The following is a 23,538-nucleotide window of genomic DNA, read 5'->3' as shown; positions in this document are numbered from 1 at the left end:
GTAGTTTCACTAAAGACAGAGAAGATAAAGGTGGCTACCATCACTGCTATTATTTAATATTATTCTGGAACTTCTTTCTAACAAAAGAAAACAGAAATGAGGTTTGGATATTCAAAAGCCCTTACAAGTCATTAGTATTTACGGAAAACTATTATTTTCTAAAACCTCAAGCAAATAAAGCAAAAAAAGAGAGAGAGAGAGGGAATTAAGTCACACAAGACATATACAACAATCAACAAGCATGAACCGCTGCTTTTCTTTAAAACAGCAATAACCAGTTTGAAAAAGATGATGAAAAAACAGTTCCCAGTCACAGTAACCACAAAACATATAACCACTCAGGAATAAAGTCAACAAGACTATTACTGGAAATGCAGATAACAATTGGGGGAAAATTAGACTTCTGTAACTTTTAAAGTCACATAAAGGGTAAAACCTTAAAAGAAAAAGAAAGAAAAACAAGTGCATGTTTTTATAATCTTGGGCTTGTAAGAGGTCTTTTAAACTTTCACATCAAAGGCAGTAACTACGAAGAAAATGTAGATCTGACCACATAAAAACTTAGAAGTATTATATTGCAAAATATACCATATAGAAAAGGAAAGAAAAAAATGACAAAACTGGGGAAAGAATCGACAGTATATGACAAACAGTTAAGATATTTAACAATACAGTGAGTTCTTAAGAAGCCATTACAAAAGCCTAAAGATCTCAATTGGGGGGCGGGGGGATAATGGCAGGAGCTTTGAAAAAGGAGTTCACTAAAGAACACTAAAAAATAGCCAATAAACATTAAAAAGTTTTTCAATTAATTGGTATTCAGTTCAGTTCAGTTCAGTCGCTCAGTCGTGTCCGACTCTTTGCAACCCCATGAACCGCAGCATGCCAGACCTCCCTGTCCATCACCAACTCCCGGAGTCCACCCAAACCCATGTCCATTGAGTCGGTGATGCCATCCGGCCATCTCATCCTCTGTCATCCCCTTCTCCTCCTGCCCTTAGTCTTTCCCAGCATCAGGGTCTTTTCAAATGAGTCAGCTCTTTGCATTAGGTGGCCAAAGTATTGGAGTTTCAGCTTCAACATTAGTCCTTCCAATGAACACCCAGGACTGCTCTCCTTTAGGATGGACTGACTGGATCTCCTTGCAGTAAAAGGAACTCTCAAGAGTCTTCTCCAACACCACAGTTCAAAAGCATCAATTCTTCAGCGCTCAGCTTTCTTTATAGTCCAACTCTCACATCCATACATGATCACTGGAAAAACCATAGCCTTGACTAGACAGGCCTTTGTTGACAAAGTGATGTCTCTGCTTTTTCATATGCTATCTAGGTTGATCATAACTTTCCTTCCAAGGAGTATTCGTCTTTTAATTTCATGGCTGCAGTCACCATCTGCAGTGATTTTGGAGCCCAGAAAAATAAAGTCAGCCACTGTTTCCCCATCTATTTGCCATGAAGTGATGGGACCAGATGCCATGATCTTAGTTTTCTGAATGTTGAGCTTTAAGCCAACTTTTTCACTCTCCTCTTTCACTTTCATTAAGAGGCTCTTTAGTTCTTCTTCACTTTCTGCCATAAGGGTGGTATCATCTGCATATCTGAAGTTATTGACAGTTCTCCCAGGAATCTTGACTCCAGCCTATGCTTCCTCCAGCCCAGCATTTCTCATGATGTACTCTGCATATAAGTTAAATAAGCAGGGTGACAATATACAGCCTTGACATACTCCTTTTCCTATTTGGAACCAGTCTGTTGTTCCATGTCCAGTTCTAACTGTTGCTTCCTGACCTGCATACAGATTTCTCAAGAGGCAGGTCACGTGGTCTGATAGTCCCATCTCTTTCAGAATTTTCCAGAGTTTATTGTGAGCCACACAGTCAAAGGCTTTGGAATAGTCAATCAAGTAAAAATGCTTTTCTGGAAGTCTCTTGCTTTTTTGATGATCCAGTGATGTTGGCAATTTGATCTCTGGTTCCTCTGCCTTTTCTAAAACTAGCTTGAACATCTGGAAGTTCATGGTTCACATATTGCTGAAGCCTGGCTTGGAGAATTTTGAGCATTACTTTTTTTTTTTTTTTTCTAGCATGTGAGATGAGTGCAATTGTGTAGTAGTTTGAGCATTCTTTGGCATTGCCTTTCTTAGGGATTCGAATGAAAACTGACTTTTTCCAGTCCTGTGGCCACTGCTGAGTTTTCCAAATTTGCTGGCATATTAAGTGTAGCACTTTCACAGCATCATCTTGCAGGATTTGAAATAGCTCAACTGGAATTCCATCACCGCCACTAGCTTTGTTCGTAGGGATGCTTCCTAAGGCCCACTTGACTTCAGATTCCAGGATGTCTGGCTCTAGGTGAGTGATCACGCCATCATGATTATCTGGGTCATGAAGATCTTTTTTGTACAGTTCTTCTGTGCATTCTTGCTACCCCTTCTTAATATCTTCTGCTTCTGTTAGGTCCACACCATTTCTGTCCTTTATCCAGCCCATCTTTGCATGAAATATTCCCTTGGCATCTCTAATTATCTTGAAGAGATCTCTAGTCTTTCCCATTCTGTTGTTTATTTCTTTGCACTGATCGCTGAGGAAGGCTTTCTTATCTCTCCTTGCTATTCTTTGGAACTCTGCATTCAGATGGGTATATCTTTCCTTTTCTCCTTTGCTTTTCGCTTCCCTTCTTTTCACAGCTATTTGTAAGGCCTCCTCAGACAGTATTTTGCTTTTTTGCATTTCCAAGGTAAGAGAAACCCAAGTAAGACAGTAGGCACTGAGAGAGGGCATCAGAGGACAGACAGACTGAAACCACAATCACAGACAACTAGCCAATCTGATCACACTGACCACAGCCTTGTCTAACTCAGTGAAACTAAGCCATGCCGTGTGGGGCCACCCAAGATGGCGAGGTCATGGTGGAGAGGTCTGACAGAATGTGGTCCACTGGAGAAGGGAATGGAAAACCACTTCAGTATTCTTGCCTTGAGAACCCCATGAACAGTATGAAAAGGCAAAAAGATAGGACACTAAAAGATGAACTCCCCAGGTCAGTAGGTACCCAATATGCTACTGGAGACCAGTGGAGAAATAACTCCAGAAAGAATGAAGGGATGCAGCCAAAGCAAAAACACCACCCAGTTGTGGATTGGACTGGTGATAGAAGCAAGGTTCGATGCTGTAAAGAGCAATATTGCATAGGAACCTGGAATGTTAGGTCCATGAATCAAGGCAAATTGGAAGCGGTCAAACAGGAGATGGCAAGAGTGAACATCAACATTCTAGGAATCAGTGAACTAAGATGGACTGGAATGGGTGAATTTAACTCAGATGACTGTTATATCTACTACTGTGGGCAAGAGTCCCTTAGAAGAAATGGAGTAGCCATCATAGTCAACAAAAGAGTCCAAAATGCAGTACTTGGATGCAATCTCAAAAATGACAGGATGATATCTGTTCATTTCCAAGGCAAACCATTCAACATCACAGTAATCCAAGTCTATACCCCAACCAGTAACGCTGAAGAAGTTGAAGTTGATCAGGTCTATGAAGACCTACAAGACCTTCTAGAACACCCAAAAAAGATGTCCTTTTCATTACAGGGGACTGGAATGCAGAAGTAGGAAGCCAAGAAACACCTGGAGTGACGGGCAAATTTGCCTTGGAGTACAGAATGAAGTAGGGCAAAGGCTAATAGAGTTCTGCCAAGAGAAGGCACTGGTCATAGCAAACACCCTCTTCCAACAACACAAGAGAAGACTACACATGGACATCATCAGATGGTCAACACCAAAATCAGATTGATTATATTCTTTGCAGCCAAAGATGGAGCAGCTCTATACAGTCAGCAAAAAGAAGACCAGGAGCTGACTATGGCTCAGATCATGAACTCCTTATTGCCAAATTCAGACTGAAATTGAAGAAAGTGGAGAAAACCACTAGACCATTCAGGTATGACCTAAATCAAATCCCTTATGATTATACAGTGGAAGTGAGAAATAGATTTAAGGGACTAGATCTGATAGACAGAGTGCCTGATGAACTATGGACAGAGGTTCGTGACACTGTACAGGAGACAGGAATCAAGACCATCCCCAAGAAAAAGAAATGCAAAAAGGCAAAATGACTGTCTGAGGAGGGCCTTACAAATTGGTAATTAAATAAATGTAAAATAAAATAACATACCATTCATCTTCTTCACTCTCAAGTCAGAAAGGATAAAAAAATAATACCCAGTGTTGCTGAAAATATGAGAAAAATAGCAAAACTTTTCTGAAGGAAGGTTTTACAAAATGTAACAAAAGTCTCAACAAAGCATGTAATTTTTGGACATCAAAATACCACTTCCAGATTATCCTCAAAATCAAGCCATTAAAAAGAAAAAAAGATATAGCCTCAAAAACAGTCATCATTGTGACATTGTTTACAATAAGCAGAAATTAGAAAAGTAAACATTGAAAATAAGACTGGATAAGTAAACGATAGCACAGCATATTACACAGAGTACAGCAACTATTAAAACGACATTACCACGAAATGAAGACGACCTTGTGAACCAAGTGACATGCAAATGACATCACAATTCTTTTTTTTTTTTTTTTCATTTTTTTGCACGCCGCCCCCCACCTACAATTCTTATTTTAAAAGAGGAAATGCGGGCATCACTGGTAGTTCAATGTGAAGAAGCCACTTGCCAATGCAGGGACACTGGCTGGATCCCTGGTCAGGCAAGATCTCACGTGCCTTGGAGCAAATAAGCCCATGCGCCACCTACCACTGGGCACACACACTGGCAACGAACGAAGCCTGCTCACCCAGCGCCCGTGCTCCGCGACAAGAGAAGCCACAGTGAGAAGCCTGAGCACTGCGACGAGAGCAGTCCCCGCTTGCTGCAACTAGAGAAAAAGCCTGCGTAGCAAAGAAGACCCAGCACAGCCATAAATCAATAAATAATTTGTCAAAAAAGATGAAATGTATGTTTCATACATTTATGCGTGTTAATATATACATTTTCTTCTTTATAGGAAAAAAATTTTAAAGGACAAAAATGTTAATGTTTTATTTCCAGACAATGCGATTATGAGAGTAGTTATTATCTAGGTTGTGCCAAAATTTAGTGGCTTAAACAAAAAAGACATTCATTAAACCCACTTCTACGGGAAACGAATTTGGGACACAGCTTAGCCAGGTGGTTCTGCGTTAGGGTTTTCCATGAGATTTCAGTCAGGATACTGGCTGAGGCTTCAGTCATCTGAAGACTTATCTGGGGATCCAAGGATTTGCTTCCAAGAAGACTGTCACATGGTTCTTGGTAGGACCGGTTCCTTGCTGTGTGGCCCTCTTCACAGACAGGTACGCTGCATCACAGGGCAGCTGGCAGCCCCAGAGCCAAGAGTGACCAAGAGAGAGCAAGACGGAAGATGCAATGCCTTTTACCAGCTCCCACAGAAAGTCACGCTGTTAACCCTGCTACATTGTATTCCTTAGAAGCAAGTCACCAAGTCCAGATCACACTCCAGGGGAGAATTATGAATATACGAATTAATACTATTTACTTCTTGAAGGAAACAGTACCCAATCTGTGGATATATTAAATCCCCAAAGCAGGTGCCTTGTGGCATGCTCAGAAAAAGATAACTTATTAATTTCACAAATATACACACACATGCACATACATAGATGGAGACAGCTAAAAAAACCAAATATCTTCAATAAGTGTACGTGTCTGCCAAAAAAGGCAACACGATCCTAAGTTGGAAGAACAAGAAAAGGGCAGCGAGCGCCAGTGCTGTGGTATTCTGTGCCATGAGGACGACCTCCAACATGTCCCGTCCAGCTCTGAGCGCTGCTCTTACCAAAATCTCGGTGGAAAACCAGCAAACAGGAGTGCATCTCCTAGACAAAGCTACTTCTGCATGAGAAACAGTCTGGAGGGAAATGGTATTTGGTTTAAAAGAGAAGATGCGAGGGGGCAAAAAAGCAAGAAATCGCTGCCTTAGAAACGAATGATGAGTTGCCATGTGGAAACGTTAAAAGACTTAAGATCAGAACTTGAACCAATGAATCAGAGTCACAGGTATGCAAAGTGGCTCATACAAGAACTTTCTAACAACAGGTTGTTAAAAACAAGAATGAGGTACTCATGACTGTTCCTGGAACTACAGAGTCTGTGGAGATGCTGCCACTCCCTCAGCTGCTTGAGGTTCACGTCCAGTTGGTTGTTCCCTACTCACACTGATGTGGCTGGTGAAAAACCAACGCTATGGCCTCTCCCATAGCAACACACCTGACAGCAGGGCGTAAGCCAAGAGGCATCCATGAAATGTACAGTGTTTGGGGCAGGATAGTGCCTGCCACACAGTATGCACTTTATAAAAGTTAGCTATGATTTCTGCATTGACTCAAAATGTGACAAGATGTTCCTTTCAATTTCTAAGACTTCAAAAATAAGCTAAAATCACTGTAATTAACTACTAATCCTGATGGTCAGTTTCAATGAAATACTTAAGGGTAGGAATGACAAAATTAATCTTCAATGCCAGGATGGCTGGCCATGCTTTGGGAAACCGGAAAGAACAGAGGCAATCACTTACACAGAAATGTAAAAAATGAAAACTAAACACATTCAAACAAGTCATCCCTCCCTGATGTACATGGTCTGCTTTCTGAAATGAAGGTATTTTAAAAAGGAGGCACCAAAATGGACTACTTTACCTACTCGGAGCAAATTAGATTACTACAACTAGTTTATGAACCCAAGCCTGCCAACTACCCACCACAACTGAAAACTTACTTTTTGGGAGCCAGCAGCCTGGACATTCTGCCATGTTGCTACAGGTTCTGTAGCTATGTGCCACTCTGGGTAAGTTTTCGTGAGTAACTTCACAAAGGTGGATTTTCCCACAGCTGCAATGCAAACAGCATGTATTGGGACACTTCCCAAATCAGGGTTACAGGAGAAGGCTGCTACTCAACTCTTCCACAAATGCCCAACTTAGCAGCCAAATCATTGTCAGACTGACGATGGATCATGCCATGCTAACCAGAGTCACTATGATGAATGCAGGTAACAGGGAGGAAAAATACCCCTAAGATTTGATTTGTAATTTTAATGCCCCAACCTCCCAGAGGAAACAGAGTGTTTAATAATAGTTAAAAATGGAATAGACTCTCAAAAGTAGATGAAATCAACCACTTATGTTGTAAACCTTGAATCACAGTCATTTATTCTGTGACAGTATAAAATTGCAAGCTTTTCAGCAGAAAATGAAGACAATGACCCTCATTCATTCAACAAATCCAGCCAACATTCAGGGAGCGCTGTTACGTGCTCAGAACTGTCTGGCACCGGTGGTACAACACTAAACAAAACACAGGATGGATTCTGCCCCCATCGAGCTCGTATGAGAGACAGACACCAAATAAACACAGGAGTAACTAATAACAAACTGTGTTAAGTGTTGGAAAGAAAAATGCATGTTGACTCTAATGTCGCTCAAAAGATCAAGGAAGGGTCCTCTGAAAAATGTGACCTGAGGTGAGAGCTAAAAGATGAGGACTGGTCAGGTCAAGGGAGGGGTAAACGGAGAGGGAGCAGCCAGACCAAGGGTGGGGGGAAAGGTCAGGAAAAGAGAAAAAGAGTGCACAAGAAGACAAAAGAGAAATCTTTGGCCTTGAAGAAGGCACTGCAGCGACAGTGTGGTCCAAAGAGGGAGAAGAATGGCTCAAAACGACTGAAGAGAGGGCAGCAGGCAGGGCGGGGCCAGGTCACACGGGGCCTTGTACCATGGTAAGAAGTCTGAATTCTGTTCTAAGGGCAACGGGAAATCATCGAGGAAGAGTTCTAAGCAGGGAAATGACAAGTTACCATCCCATTTTTAGAAGACACTCCCCCGGCTAGGTAAGAAGGGACTGATGGAGACGTAGGTAGACCAGTTGGAACGTGACAGTAGCTTCAACCAAGGCAATGGCAGAGGAGGTGGAAAGTAGTGACTGCTATGAGAAATATTCTGGGGATGAAATTAACCTAGTACCACAGCATTTACGTTCTCTTTTCCCATTTACACCAACGTCTAGCCCACACCCTCCTGAATTCCAGACTCACTATCTAAAAGCCCTCCAGACATTTCCACTTGAATGTCCCACAAGCACCTCCAAGTTCTGGCATTCGCCAAATGAACTCGCCATCTTCCCCACCAAACTGAGCTTCCTCCCACATCCCAACCTCAGGGTACAACAGCACTATCCCCTCAGTCACAACGTCTTCCTCCTCTGCCGAACTTCAAGTGGCCACCAAGTGCTTTTGAACATGCCTTCTAAAATTTCCCCATCCTTTTCTCTCTATTCCCACTTCCCAGTCAAGACCAGGCTCTCATTTCGTGCCTCTCAAAACTCTGGCCTAGCCCTCTTCAATCCATTATTCATACTGCAGTAGCCACACTACACAAAATAACCCTGCTTAAAATCCTCTGACAGGTCCCTACTCCCTTCACGACAAAATTCAAACTCTTTAGCATGGCCTATCGTGGTGGTGACGATGAAAATCTCTCACTCGTGCCTGACTCTTTATGACTCCATGGACTGCAGCCCACCAAGATTCTCTGTTCATGGAATTCTCCAGGCAAGAATAGGTTGGAGTGGGTTGCCACTTTCTTTTCCAGGGGATCTTCCTGATCCAGGGATCGAACCCAGGTCTCCTGTATTGCAGGCAGATTCTTTACTGCCTGAGATGCCAGGGAAGCCTAGCATGACCTGTAAGACATATCAAAACCTGGCCCCTGCAGAGATCGCTCCGCCTCAGCTTCTCTTCAGACATCCTGAGCCCCTGCTGGACCAAACACCTTGCAACTTTAATCAGGCTGTGTTGTCTGCTGCAAATGTGACTATGATATGCTTTACCATTTCCTAGAGCACCTCCTCTCCTCCTCTGACCAACTGCTACCCAGTCTTCAAGATTCTGCTTAGATACACATCCTGTGTGCAGCCCTTCAGGACCTTACACCTATAAGCTGGATTGGCCTGGCAATGCTTGTGCTTGGCCTGGCAATGTGGATAAGACTCCATCACTGCCATTGTAATTCTGTTTCTCTAGGTAGAAGATGGGGTTCCTCCAAGGCAGGAACCAAAGCTCAGACTAATCACCTAGCCGAGTGAATAAAACATACATTATTAATTTCAGTTCCCTACGAAACCCACAACTGTTAAAAACCAAAACATGAACCAAAACAACTGAGCACTTGGAGCTCAATGTCCCCTATCAGAGATGATCTCTCTCAAGTGAATTCTACCCTTAGGAGGAACCCAAATGCGACCAAGAGAAGGAAAGTGGAGGCATCCTTCCAGTCGATTCTATCAGCCATTCATGGTTGATGACTGGGAGTAAAGAGATGTCTCAGCAGAAGAGCCCACACATCCAGTATGTGACATTTTATTACACACTGCTCCAACTTCTCTCTGAACACAGGGGGTGAAGAACACACACAGAAACCTGTGCATCTTGTACAGTCATGCTCATCTCTCAATCCCACGTCCACCGAGCTCCCGTGTGCCTCTGCTCCTCCCACACTTCAGTGAATAAACGCCTTCCCCTGCTCTGCTCGGCCTGTGTCTAAATCCCTTCCCCTACCATCCCCAAGGCCCACCTCTTCCACAAAGTTCAGGACATCTCTAGCTCACACCAAATTCCTACCATGTTGGGCAGATGACTCAAATATTTATTAACTGCCTCTGATACATTTAGCACACAATTGGTTTGATTTTTCGTAGGTCTCAATTTTGGTTTCCTAACAGAATCTGAATCTCTGAGGTTGGATCCCAGGAATCCACATTTTTAAAGTATGCCCCACGTGACTGTGATATAGACTTACACTTCAGATTGCTATCCAGAACAATCTGATCACAATCAACAGAGGTGGTTTTTAAAAAATACAGGTTCCAAAACCACATCCCAGACTATCAAATAAGACCTTCTAGGCTTGTGATGGAGTGCCCAACAAGGTCGCAGGAACTACAAACTGGATGAATTTTCTATTATCAGACATTTGCCTGCCCTGAATCGTCCCTAGTTCAAAATATTTGGCAGAGATGGTCAATATTTAGATGGTCAATATTTAGGTTGCTGATAAAGGCTAAAACATGGTTTCTGGCTATGGGCTGAAAAACTATTTTAATTCACATGAAAAGATGAAAGTAACTGATTTCTTACATGTTTGGGGTAAAATGGTTGATAGAATTAAATTTCTTAAAAGATAAAAACAACTACCCAAGGAACAAGTGCAGATGGGAAGAAGGGCCCTGAGGGGTAGGGTGTGCCAACTTCATCTCTGAGATCAGACACTATTAGTTCATCCAAGGGCAGTCAGTACTCTTGAGAAACCGACTGGTGCTATTTAAACACACAAAAGCCAGAATGCCAATAAATGAGATGTAATGGGAAAAATACAGTCCCAATTACTGGAACAATCACACCAATGCAACACCCACAACTTGCACACCACTCCCCACTCCAAAAATTTTGGAAAGCCACTTTAGAAATGAGAAGCTAGACTTTCAGCAAAGAATAACAGTGAGTGCTGATGGAAGGTCCTAGGAACTTCGCCATCCATGTCACTGTAGGGCTCGGACAGCCCGGGTAATTTATCATAGAATGACCACAGAACTGCACTCCAATGGAGCTCAGCTGTGCCAAACACCACCGACCAATACAGAATTATTCAAAAGAATAATTCAAAATTATGTATTTATAACACATAACTTTTTTTTAGGTTATGATACTTGACCATAATAGTTTTTTTTTTTCCTTTTAAGTTTTTTTTTTTCCTTTTAAGTTTTTTTTATTTTTTTAAGACTTAGGTTTTAAAATGTTCCCAGGAGTTTCATAAGACTGATGCTGTCTGGTTCTCCACTGCTACACTGGTCTCCTCCTAGTGACCAGAACATCTGTGTCCAGACGTTCTCTTCTTCAGAATGATATGGGGCCAACTGAAAAACGCCTCCCTTGTCTGGTCTCTATGCTGAGCACCAGCGTCTTCTGATATCATTATCTCAGACTTATCACAATTAACTGCTCTCTTTCAGTATACTTCTGATATCATGAAATTTGGGAGGTATCAGACCTCATGAGCAGCATCAAACCTTCCCTCAGGGCCGTGGCCATCGCTGTACTTCATTATGTGTGCCGTGACCTGAGAAAGGGTGGGAGGTACTTTGTTGTTAGAGCACATTACATCAACAAGTGGATTTTTATTAGCACCAGTATTGTCATTCCACAGTCTGGATCAAACAGTCCTGTTGTTATCATTCATCTTTTCCTAAATCATGCTTTTTTTTCCTCCCACAAGTTTTTCTATAAACTAGCAATACAATGCCTGTTACAGCTACATTATACTAAAGCCTAGTAGTTTAAGATAGTGTCTTGATGTAACACTCAAAATGATTTATCATTTTGAATTTAATATAGCCGTAGTTCATGGGAGCCTCTTAAATATACCATCAACTCCAGGCATTTTCTTCTAAACAAGATGTAAAATCCTTTACCAAGAAGCAAGCAAAACCAGTAAATATAAAACTGCCTATCTTTAAGCAAAAAAATTCTTCCAAAGAAAATTGAAAGCCTTTATTTCAGGAACTATATCTGATGCTATATTCACTCATTCAACCAACAGATGTTTACAGAGTAGCCACTAACGGTAAGTACTGTAAAATGAAGTAAGCTGAGATGTTGCCCTCAAGGAACTTATATTAAGACTAAGTACCCACGATCAGACAGGCTCTGAGCCTAAAAGCATTCTGGGAAAAAAAACATCAGCTGACTTAAAAGAAACTTGATATATTTCAGCCCTGATTACTTTTGTCTTCTTTTCATGAGAAGAAAAAAAAAATCATTGCTAAAGAAGAAAAAAAAAACATTCCTCACAACTTCCAGAGTGTAAGTTAAGCTTCTGCATCCAGCACAAGACCCTCGCTGATCCGGAATGCCCTTCCCAGCTCTGCCCACCAGCTGATTCATCCTTTCACTGTCGCCTTCTCAGTGAGGTCTCCTTGAACTCTCTCCAGCTCCACTTTATCCCTGGGCATAGTTAATTACTGCCTGTGCTGGTTTAAAAGGCATCACAGTGTAATTATTTGTTGACTCATCAGTCTCTCCAGCTAGACTGGGAGCTCATGTTTTGAAGACAGGGACTAACCTTATTTCCTTTGCATCCTGAGTATCTGGCCAGGTGCTAAGAATGAGATGGATGGATGGAATGATGTAAATCACAGAAACAGAGAATCCAATTTATTCCCAACATTGTATCCAATATACAAAGATTCCTTTCTTCCCTAGGAATCTTGCCCAAATGTTTACACTTAATGAAAATAAAAGATGACACTAGTGATGTTAAATCACTAATTTTGAATGCTGGAGGATATGTTATTAGGAACGCTCTCTACTGCTTCACATACAAGCCTCTAAATGGCAAAAGGGAGGTTTCTTCTTCTCTATTGGGTCTTTGAAAACCAAAATGAAAAAAGAAAAAAAAAGAGAGAGAGACTAGTCTGAGATGACTCATTAACAATAGTTTCTACAGCAATACTTTCTTCAATTTAGGTTTGGAAACACAAAATAACTGACTTTGGAAGGTGATAATACACTTTAGTGATGGATACACTTATTTTAAAAAGATAGACTAGGTATTTTATTTTTTAGATTTTAAGGGATTCTAAGTCCCAAGCTTTGACTTTTAATTATAACATATGGCTCACAACTCATGCTAGATGCCATTACCTGCTGCTTCACTGATCTATTTTCCTTATGTGCTACTGTGTGTACCTGCAGGATCAGATTCACAAGATTTAGAGCAGCAGAACAAGAAAAGTCCCTCTAAACCTATCTAACTCCAGCTGGGACAGGGGTTCACCTTCCCCTGTTCAGGTTTCCTGAATGGATACTCTGATTTTTTTGGGGGGGAGCAGGGGGAAATGCCACCTGTGGTTAGAGAACAAGATAACTGTTTGATCTGACTGTAAAAGCAGTTTATTGTATTTCCTCTGTGGATACCAATGACTAACTTGCACATGGCTATCACAGCCCAGGATTCAAGCATCTAGCAAACACTGAATGAGCACAATAGGCCACACATGGGTTAGATGCTGGTGACACAAAGATGAACAAGACACTATGTGGCTAATCCAGGAAAAGTACTGAGGGTGTCAACAATCTCAACAGAATTCAAGTGCTGCAGAAGTTGTGGGTACAAAATGTTATGTGAGCACAGAGGAGGCAGTGCCCAATTCTGTCTGGGGAGAGTCATCACCGTGTGGGGGTGATGGAGAATAATATAATGGGAGATAAAACTAGAAAGAGCCAGATTAAGATCCCCCAGTCCACTTCGCATTAGTCACACTTCCTCTGGGCAACTGCATTCACTTCCAAGACTTCAACAACTACTCTGACAAGTCAACAACTTCCAAGTCTGGGATTGCAGCTCCAATCTGTCTATTCACTTCAGGCACTTACTCTAATCTACCTCAGGTTCTTGAATCTACCTCAGAACATCTATCTTGTCTCAGAGGCACCTCCTCCAAATATCACTCTTACGTCCCCAGACTACTTCTTCCTTCATTCCCATCCTCGGTGTTCAGTCAGTGTCAAAATTAAGGCTTCTTATCTCACACCGCCAAGTGACAGGTCCTGTCAATTCCATTTCCAAAATCTTTCCCACACCATCATGATGTCTGATGACGTCCACCATTCTCTCTGTTCAGGCCTGCAGCTTCCCTCCCTCCAACAACCACAATGGCCACAACACCTAGTCTGTCTACCCCAACATTCATTCAACAAACTGGATGCAAGGCATGATGGGTACTGCAGCAAATAAGACATACGAAATGCCCACTTTATGAAGCTTTATTTTTATTCATTCACTCTAGTCCATTTCCTTTTAAAAATTAATCTGGCCATGGCACACACTAGCTTTAAGTCTTCAGTAGCCTCCCACAGCCTACATGAGAAATTCCTAGCTGTTCAACATCTGGCAAATCCTACCCTTCCAAATTCTTGTTCTGCTATCCTCTCACAGGCCCTTCAAACTCCAGACACAAGCCTGATATTAAAACTGCATGTTTCCTGAGGCTCTGTGTTGGCAAATATTACTTCCTGTGCCTGGAACACTCTTTCCTCTGGGGGAGGAATTCCTACCCCAGAGATTCCAAGTTTCCATGTCCAAACATAGCACTCATCATTTGGTATAGAAATTATGTTTAGAAGTCTGCTCCTCCCACTTAGCTGTGAGTGCCTTAAAGGAGAAGGCCTGGACCACATCTGAGTCTACCTCCACAGTAGGCACTCATTGAGCAAGAAGGAGGCACAGAAATCTGGAAAGGATAAGAAGAGAAGCAAAAGGCAGGAAAACTGGGATGGGCAGTTCAAATTTCACTTGATCATCTGTCCAGACCACTCATTTTGTGAAGTACTCTGTACCTCTCTGGGCTCTGAGGACAAAGTTTCCTTTAGCGGCATGTTTCCCAAAGTATAGGACAGAAAATCTTTTTTAAAAAAAAACACCATGAGGCAGGTAGCCCCTCTCATTCCCTTCAATGTTTCTGACTTAGCTGGAGAAAAACATACATCTGTGGTGACTGGTCTCACTTAAAATTCAAGACCACTGAGTCCAAATGGGTCCTTAATGCTGCCCAGCAGTTCTACATTTCTCCTGCTCACTCGCCAGACTATTTCATGTCTTTCCTCTCTCCTCACACTCAGCTGATCTTTCTTCCTATTCTACTGAGAAACTGACACAACCAGAAGATGTTCCCCAAGTTCCCACCGTACCTACTCAAGTCAGTACTCATCTATGTTGCCATTCTCCCTGTTTATTAGGGATAAACTGCTCCTAGCTAAAGCCAATCTCTCTTTCTTAACTTGGGCAAGAAATTCCATTCCTTCCTGCTTACTAAAATGACTCTGGCAAGTCTATCCTCTCTCCTGTTTCACCAATTTTCTCCCCTTCTACCAGCTTATGAATATGATCTAATTCCTCTTACGAAAAGAAAAGGGAAAAAAAAAATCCTAACTCTCTCAAACCCTCGTCCCATTTGAGCTATTATTCCACACCTCCCCTTTCAAGGAAAACTGCAAACAATGGTCTTTTTTTTTTTTTTCAAACAATGGTCTTAACCCACTGTTTCCAATTCCTCACTTCCCATTCTCCTTGAACCTCTACAGTCAGACTTTCATGACCCCACTCCTATAAACTGTTCAAGTTCACCAAAGAGTTCCATTACTCAAACAGCATTACACAGTTGATCAATTCTTTCCCAAACATCTTCTTCACTTAGTTTCCAGTATATCATGTTTCGGCTCTCCTCTCATCTCAGTGGTCATTCCTTCTTTGTCTCTTTTGCTGGTTCCTTCCCATCGTCTCAATCTCTCTTAACATTTGCATGCCCAGGACATGGCCCTCTCTATCAACATACATAGGCTCCTGGCTTTAAATACCATCTACATGTATAACTACAATCCAGGGAGACTCTGAACTCTAGACTCATATATCAAACTAACTATAAAACAGCCTTACTTAGATACCTAATAAGCATATAAAAACCTAACATGCCTAAAACCAAAGACTTGAAATCACCTTTCTGTCCTCAGGCTGTTATTCCCACTTTTCTCTATCTAAGAAAACTGGAACTCCATTTTTCAAGTTGCTCAGGCCAGAATGATTCGAGTCATCACTGACCCCTTTTATGTTATACTCCACAATTTCCTATTACCAAATCCTGTGTGCCCTACCCTAAATGAAATTAGAATCAAATCACTTCTCACCACCTCCACTGTTAACATCCTGGTCCTACACACCATAACTCATCACTGCAGCAACTTCCTGACACCTTCTATTTTCAACATATCAGCCAGAGTGATCTTTTTATAATCTTAGTCAAATCAAGTCACTTGACTCCTCAAATCTTCCAACAGCTTCTCCTCTCAGTCAGAGTAAAATTCCATAATGGACTACAAGACCTATACAATCAAGCCACCCCTTACCTTCTGACCTCATTTCCCTCACCTGCCCCCTGCCTCACTCCACTCCAGCCACAGCAGCTTTCCTCTTGTTCCCTGAACACACTTCCCACCTCAGGGCCTTTGCACTTGATCTTTCCTCTGCCTGGAAGATTCTTCTCCACATTAGCCACATGGCTCACTCCCTCACCTTCTTCAGGCTTTTGCTCAAACTATCACCTTCTCAGTGAGGCCTGCCTTGACAGCTCAACTTAAAATTGCAACTTCCTTCAATTTCTCAATCCTGTATTCCCTCCCTCACACTTTTTAATATCTAACATGCTATTTACTTATGTTGTTTATTGTATATCTCTCTCTACTAGAGTCCCGTGAGAGCAGAGAGTTCTAATTGTTCTGTTTACTGCTGTATCCTCAGGGCCGACAGCAGTGCTGAAATATGACAGTTGCTCAAAGGACTATTTGTTGAATGAACAAGTTGAGAAATTGTCAGTTTGCTGCCAAATGTCTTCAATACTTAAAACTTCCTAACCCCTTTTTAGGGCTCAGCACCCTACAGGTAAAAGCTTCAAGTCAGACTTTAGCAACATTAGTAACTAACAGTTACTAATTGAATATTGTGCTTTCATTTTATTTTGAAATATTTTTATTTAAGGTACTGGACTTCTATTCACTCTTATAACAGTTATTTTTAATTTAACACACGTTTTTAAGTTTAAAAGTGAGCTGTTCTAAGAAAAATGTTAAGAAACTACAGTTGGACCAGCAGAGACATGACAAAAACAGTGAAAGTGATATCTGAATGACTGGAGTTTATGAATTTAGGGTAGGGTTGCCAGATAAAATAAGGACACTCAGTTAAATTTGAATTTTAGATTGGGGGGGGTATGTTCCAAATACTGCATGGGACACGCACTGAAATATTACTCGTTATCTGAAATGCTATTTTAAATGGACATCCTTTTTTCCTCCCCTCAATCTAGCAACCTCATCTTAGGAGAACAAAGAAATTGCACCCTTCTCTTTGTCGCTTCCATTTTGATCTACCAAAACAAGCTAGCTCGTGTCCCATTAACAGACTGCGTGGCTTTTATGCCTCAATAAACGGGTATCCCTGTGGGGCAGTACGAAGGCCTGACGTCTGAAAAATCCAAGAGACAAACGCACACAGCGCACTTTGAGTGGGGAAAGGTCTGGCAGCTCAGAACAAGGAGCCTGGCCACATCATATCGAAAAAGAAGGGGTTCTTGGCCCAGCTCCCTTTCCTAGCCTCTCAGGAACCTGCTCTGCGGAGGCCGAAGCCTGGCAGCTACTTTCTGGCCCTTACCAATGTTGCCTTCGATGGAGAGCCTTCGGGGACCACGCCCCGCGTGTAGACCCCTGGAAGGGGGCACACCCTCGAGTAAGCGCTGAGCCATGAACTTCGAGGATGCGCGCAGCAACCTTAGATAGAGCCGGCCAGCGGTCATCCCACCCACGATTCACGCAGCGATCACTTCCGTCGAGAGCACTTCCGCCCCCGATACTGCTGTTTAGACACTCCGGCGCACCTTTGACGTCAGGCGGGAAGTAGGTGGGGTTGAGTTGGCTCGAAGGGAGGGGCTAAGGGGACCTCTCTGTTCTCGCGATATTTGTAGGAAAGTGTTGAAAGAAAGACTTCTAATGTGGGATACTGGAGAGTTTACTGAAATTTGGAGTCGCTGCCGCTTTATTCGCTCCTGTGTTTGTGTTCATTGGAAAAGCAACATTTAAAAACTGCCATAAGCCAACAATTCATCACCTTTGCATATTTGTCTCACTTTAGAATAAATTTTGTAACTAAAGACAAATAAAAATAATTGTAATTTTAAACGAGTTTTTCCCCCAAGCGTTCGTTTTTTTGGCTTTTGTTCTAACGTGGGAAGAAATTGGACAGTTTTAAGTAGGAAAATGATGCAGTCTGATGATTTACACAAGTTAGCTTCACATTCCGTATAACTTCCACTGCAATGCTGGTATCTTATCGAATAAATTAGCAAGTTGGTTTGTCAGTTACACTCCACCTCTTGTTTTGCCTCTCGAATAAATACAAAGTTCAATCAGTTGATTTGAGGAGTAAGCAAAAATTCCATAAGGGTGAAGAGGGTGGAGGGTTTCCAAGTGGTGCAGTGGTAAAGAATCAACCCGCCATTGCAGGAGACTAACAGAAAGCTGGTTTCGATTCCTGGGTGGGGAAGATCCCCTGGAGTAGAAAATGGCAACCCACTCCAGTATTCTTGCCTGGAAAATTCCATGGACCAGGGGACCCGGTGTGCTACAATCCATGGGGTCAAAAAGAGCAGAGACATGACTGAGTCCCTGGGAAAGGTTGCAAAGTGAGAGTTTTCGGCTTCTTGCAGAAAGAATTCAAGAGCTAGCTATAGTAAAGTGGAAGATATAGGAAGATATAGGCTCCACAACGTATGGGCTGTCTCAAAAGGCAAGAGCACCAGAGGTGTGGAGGTGGTTAGTTTTCATGGGCTGGGTAATTTCATAGGCTAAGGAGTGGGTGGAATATTCTAACATCTTGAAGAAGGGGCAAGAATTTCCAGAAATTGGAGCACCACCCACTTTTTGCCCATTTATGGTCAGCCTCAAAACTGTCATGGTGCCTGTGGGTGTCATTTAGATGTTAATGTATTACAATGAGCACATAATGAGGTTCATCTACTGGAAGTCAAATCTTTTGCCATCTTGGGCTTAGGAGGTTCTAACCTGTTTTTGTGATCTGTTCTTCTTATTAACTGTGCCATTCTTTTAACGGTTGTGCCCTGCTGCCTTCCTGCCAGGCTCAGGACAACTATTTGCAAAGCAGGCACAAGATCTTTTTCCTATATTGATGTTTATATGAGATGGCTGACGTGACATTCGTGTATTTAGATATAGGTTCAATCCCTGAAGAAGGAGACGGCAACACACTCCAGTATTTTTTCCTGGGAAGTCCCATGAACTGGGAAGCCTGGTGGGCTATAGTCCATGGGGTCGCAAAGAGTTGGACAAAATTGAGCACACACATTACACATACACATACACACACATGTTAAAAAATAGATTCTAAATTTATTTAGGATAACCTGGGTAGAGTGCTAAAGGATATTGGAGCAGCTAAAATCTGTGCCATTCCCCCACTCCCTCCGCCAGTCACTTCTCTGTAGAAAAATTACTTCTATTTCTTTATCTATGTAAACTCCAACTTGGGAAAATATTCATCCGAAAAAGTATGAGAAGCTCTCACCATCCTATGGCCTTGTTTGTCTCTTTGCCCTCAGGGTGACTGTGAAGGTTAAATACAAACTTGCTGGCAGGTTTAGGTACAGATAGGCAATTAACCTGCTCCTAAAAGTTAGAGCTCCTAAAAATAATTTAACTAATTTATTTGCTTACTTTTAAAATAAGGTGTTTGGCTGCACCTTGTGCATGTAAGATATTAGTTCCCCAACCACGGATTGAACCAACCTCCCCCCATACCTCAACAGTGAAAGTGCAGAGTTTTAACCACTGGATCACCAGAGAATTCCCCTAAAATTCATTTAAAACAACTTTGTAGTGAGGCAGAATATGTAGTGAAGAAAAGAGCATGTATTGTAAGTATACAGTTTTATGAAATGTTCACAAACTAAGCACACCCTGTTACCCAGATTCAGAGCAAGAATTAAAGCATTTCCAGCATCCCCAGAATTCATTTCTCCTGCCAGTTACTACCCCCAAAGTTAACCAATATGCTGACTTCTAACAGTAGACGTTAGTTTTGCCCATTCTTTATTTAATGAAATCATGTAGTAAGTTGTTCTTTCATTCAACATAATGTCTGTGAGATTTATGTATGTTATATACATAGCTGTCGTTCATTTATTCTGGTTGTGTGGTGCTTCATTATGTTTTTATACCACCTTGAATTTAATTTATCCATTCTACTCTTGATGGGCACTTGAATGTTTCTAGATGAAAGCTATAATAGATATCATTGCTATGAATATTCTTGAGTATGTCTTTGGTAAAGTTAAGAACTCATTTGTCTTGGGCATATGCCTGCAAGTATAACTGCTGCATGAGAGGTTATATGTGTGCTGAGCTTTAGTAGATATTCCAAAAGAGTATACAGTTCCACGGTGTTTGATCGTACCAGTCAAGAGTGCCACCATCAGTGAGTCAGCACTCTTATGGTTCCACATTCTTGCCAACAATTGGTATTGTCAGCTTTTTTCATTGTATTCATTCTGCTGTATAATGGTATCTTGCAGTTTTAATCTGCCTTTTCCTGATGATTAATGAAATGGAACATTTTTTTTTTTGTATGTTTATCAGCCATTTCAGTAACCTCTGTTGTGAAAGACCTGTTCAAGTCCTGTGCCCATTTTCTATTGGCTGTCTCTCTTTTACTTATTGTTATTGTTCTTTGTATATTCTGGATAAGAATCCATTGTGAATATTTCCTCTCTCTGTTCCTTGCTTCCTAAAGCTTTTAAACTGGGGGGATGTATACTGTAAAGTAAGAAGCTAAAATGTCTTTTGCCTCTTAGTTATCCCACAATTATTGATGATCCTTCTATTCCTCTGTGTTTCTTTATGCTTGTTTATTAGGTTATACCATGCAGAAAAATTCAATACCTTTCTTGATCCTAATTCCAAATTTCCAAAAGGGAGACTCTGATTGGCCCAGCTATGGTCAAAAGATAAGGACTAAGAAACAAACAGGTGTGTTGGAGGCCCACCCCAGAGTGCATGAGGAAAAAGGGTGATTAAAGGGATCATCAGGAGCAAGGGACAAAAAAAGGTGGCGATCAGTTCTTCCTGGAAGTAGTAAACAGGTTTTGGCCAGAAAGCAGTTGGTGCACAGAGTTATGTCCCATTTGCTTGGAAGAATGAGGTCACTTCCTGCCCCTGGGGGTTGTCAGACATCTGCTGAAGTTTATGAGTAACAGCTGATGTTGCCCCAGAAGGACTGCAGTCATTCAGCATCCATTCCTTCATCCAGTATTGGCTCAGCATCTACCATGTACTAGACACGCTGCTTAGTCCTTAGAGCTCTGGAGGAATTACCACTTTCAAATATTTGTAAATGCTGCTGTGACTACTAAACTGATCTGTACTACCAATGTGCTACGCAGCCACTAAAACTGGGGAGATAAACATACACAAAAGTGACCCTGACCTTCTTCTGTGGCTTGATGTCTGGTCAGTTATATTCTCATCTACATCAGAGATATTCTAATGTACTGGATTGTGCTAACTCAATCTGGTTAAGCTGGGAAGTATGCTTCCAAAACCCCCTTCCTAACAGGGCTCTGAGTTTGAGTTGATCAAAAGAGGACCAGGGGTGAGATTTAGAAAGCAGGATGGGAGCCTCAGCAACTCTGAGGAGACCTTTGTCATCAGACACTATGACAGACAGGTGTGCCCAGAGATTGATCCTAGCTAGTCCTTGAGGTCTAGCAGCTCCTCCCTGATTGCCCCACAGTTCCCCCAGACCTCCACTTCCCCAACTTGTCCCATGTTGGGGCAGTCTCATCCCTTATCCCCACAATGTGCATGGTGGCTCTGCTCGCCTGAATGAACACTGATAGACCTAGTCATAAAAGGAGGCATATAGGGAACGGTTAAGTGTGTGGGCTCTTGTATTCAGACAGCTGGGGGTGAGGATTAAGAAAGATAATCCACGTGCAGCGTTTAATACAATGCCTGCAACACGGTTACCAACCAATAAGTATTACATAATAAGTAATGGCCGCCTTCAGTTTGGCCCTCAGGTCCTAGGATGTTATTTCTGTTTAGTTGACTTCCTGTTAGATTTACACACTCCTCAAACCACTGTAACCGATCCATGCTCTCCCTTCTACCAGCACATAACTCGACTTCCCCTGCAAAAGTCTAGGACAGCACTTATTGAAGTGGGTAAGATCAGGTCAGGGAAAAGAAGGATGGGTCAGCCTTCCCTTCTTGTCCCATGCGGAGGCTCTCCTGTTCCCCTCCACAGTGGGAAGGGTCCGTGTGCCTGGGCATCATAACCCATCTTCCTTGTGCTTTCTCTCCCAATAGCCCGTGCCTGTGGCTCTTCTTTGCAGGACAGCCCTTAGCCTACTGGAGCCCTTTCCCCGAAGAGGAGGAAAGTCTGGGACTTTCTGTCCCCTAGGAAGTGCCATCACCAATCACTGATATGTGGCCGTGGCTCATTTCCTGCAGTAAGGTTTATACTCCAGGCCTCCCTGGGAACCGGGCTGAAGTCACCCTCTTCTGTCTTGCCTCTCTCCTCTACTCACTGGTTTCCAGCGAGAGCACTTCTCTAATAAATCACTTGCATGTGAGTCCTCATTCCAGGGTCTGCTTCTTGGAAACCCTTTAGAAAAGAAAAATCCTCTAGGGGTTTTGTTTTTGAAAATATGCTGCTTTACCACAACCCCAGAGGGTGAGTGAGGGGATGGTGGAGGAGGAATGTCTGACCTTGAGTTCTGTAATGCTTCAACTGGACTCCACTGTCTCCATATAGGTGTGTCTGCAAAGACCAGGTGGGTTCTGTTCAGGAGCATCAAGGATGGGACCTGGCCAGGTGGCAAGAGCAAAGGGCACGCTGGCAGAAGTAAGGACTTAGTTCTGCCAATAACTAGCTGGGCAATCTAGTTAACTAGTAAACTAGCTATGAAATGAGAATGATACTAGCACCTGCTTCATAGGGCTGTGGTAAGGATGAAATGAGAAAATCCATGTAAAGCTCTTAACCCAGTGCCTGGCATATTGTAAGCATTCAGTCAATGATAGCTGTTGTATCCCTTATTCTTCCATAGTATTTTGTGAAGGCTTCTGTTTCTGCTCAAATCATTATTTCATATGTATGTGTCTGTCTCCTTTAGGCATTGTGACCTTGATGGGCAGGAATCATCTTTGTGGGGTACATAAATCCCATCTGACCTTAACCAGGAATTGTAGATGCCAAAAATTCAGTAAATACTTGAGAAATAACAGACTTGACCAAGGGCAGGGAGTGGGTAGCAAATAATCTGAGACAGAGACAGAGAGAAAAGAAGAGGGAGGGAGAAGAGGAGTGCAGGAAAAGGAAATATTCTTCCTGCAGTGCTGCTCATTTCTTCATTAGTTTTTGAGGCAAAATACACCTTAATCCTCAATGACAAAGGATTTCATAGAGATCTTAAGCCCACTATGACCATCCTTCACCTACGTTTAAATAACATTGTGTTTCAACCACTCACATGTTGCAGCCTATAAGTACTGTGTTTCTCTTTTTGTTCAATTCTCTAGTGTTATCACCCTTGAGTAAAAGGACTTAAACCTCTGAAAGCCCTTGTTTCTTAACCCTTCTGTCCCAAAGAGTCATCTAGTCCTCATCCTTACTGAAGTTCAAAGAAAAAGGAATCAAGTTGGTAGAAGAAGCCCTAGGCTTTAGCGTCAGATACACATGAATTTTTAACCCTGGTTCTGTGTGATCTTCAGCAAGTTTGTAACTTCTCAGAGCTCAATTTTCTCATCTGTGATATGTAGTAACAGCACCTACCTCATAAAGTCATTGTGTGGACTAGAAATA

The 23,538-nt window shown here is 42.1% G+C and overlaps 1 protein-coding gene across 2 annotated transcripts in view; it reads right to left on the bottom strand.

Annotated features, from left to right (window-relative positions):
* The window catches only part of DGUOK (deoxyguanosine kinase), a 35,793-nt gene extending 18,268 nt beyond the window's left edge, over nt 1–17,525 (bottom strand). The window contains exons 1-2 of one of the 2 annotated variants that reach the window (XM_065929573.1): nt 17,314–17,525; nt 6,783–6,895 (exon numbers count right to left, since the gene is read on the bottom strand). In XM_065929573.1, the coding sequence (XP_065785645.1) occupies nt 6,783–6,895; nt 17,314–17,455 (255 nt within the window). In that variant the 5' untranslated portion in view covers nt 17,456–17,525. The remainder of the gene's footprint in view (nt 1–6,782; nt 6,896–17,313) is intronic. The other variant, XM_065929574.1, reaches the window with a different exon arrangement.
* Nucleotides 17,526–23,538: the final 6,013 nt, after the last annotated feature.

Source organism: Muntiacus reevesi, chromosome 3 (assembly GCF_963930625.1).
Source record: "Muntiacus reevesi chromosome 3, mMunRee1.1, whole genome shotgun sequence".
Lineage (NCBI taxonomy): Eukaryota > Metazoa > Chordata > Mammalia > Artiodactyla > Cervidae > Muntiacus > Muntiacus reevesi.
This window is presented reverse-complemented; position numbering and strand designations above follow the sequence as displayed.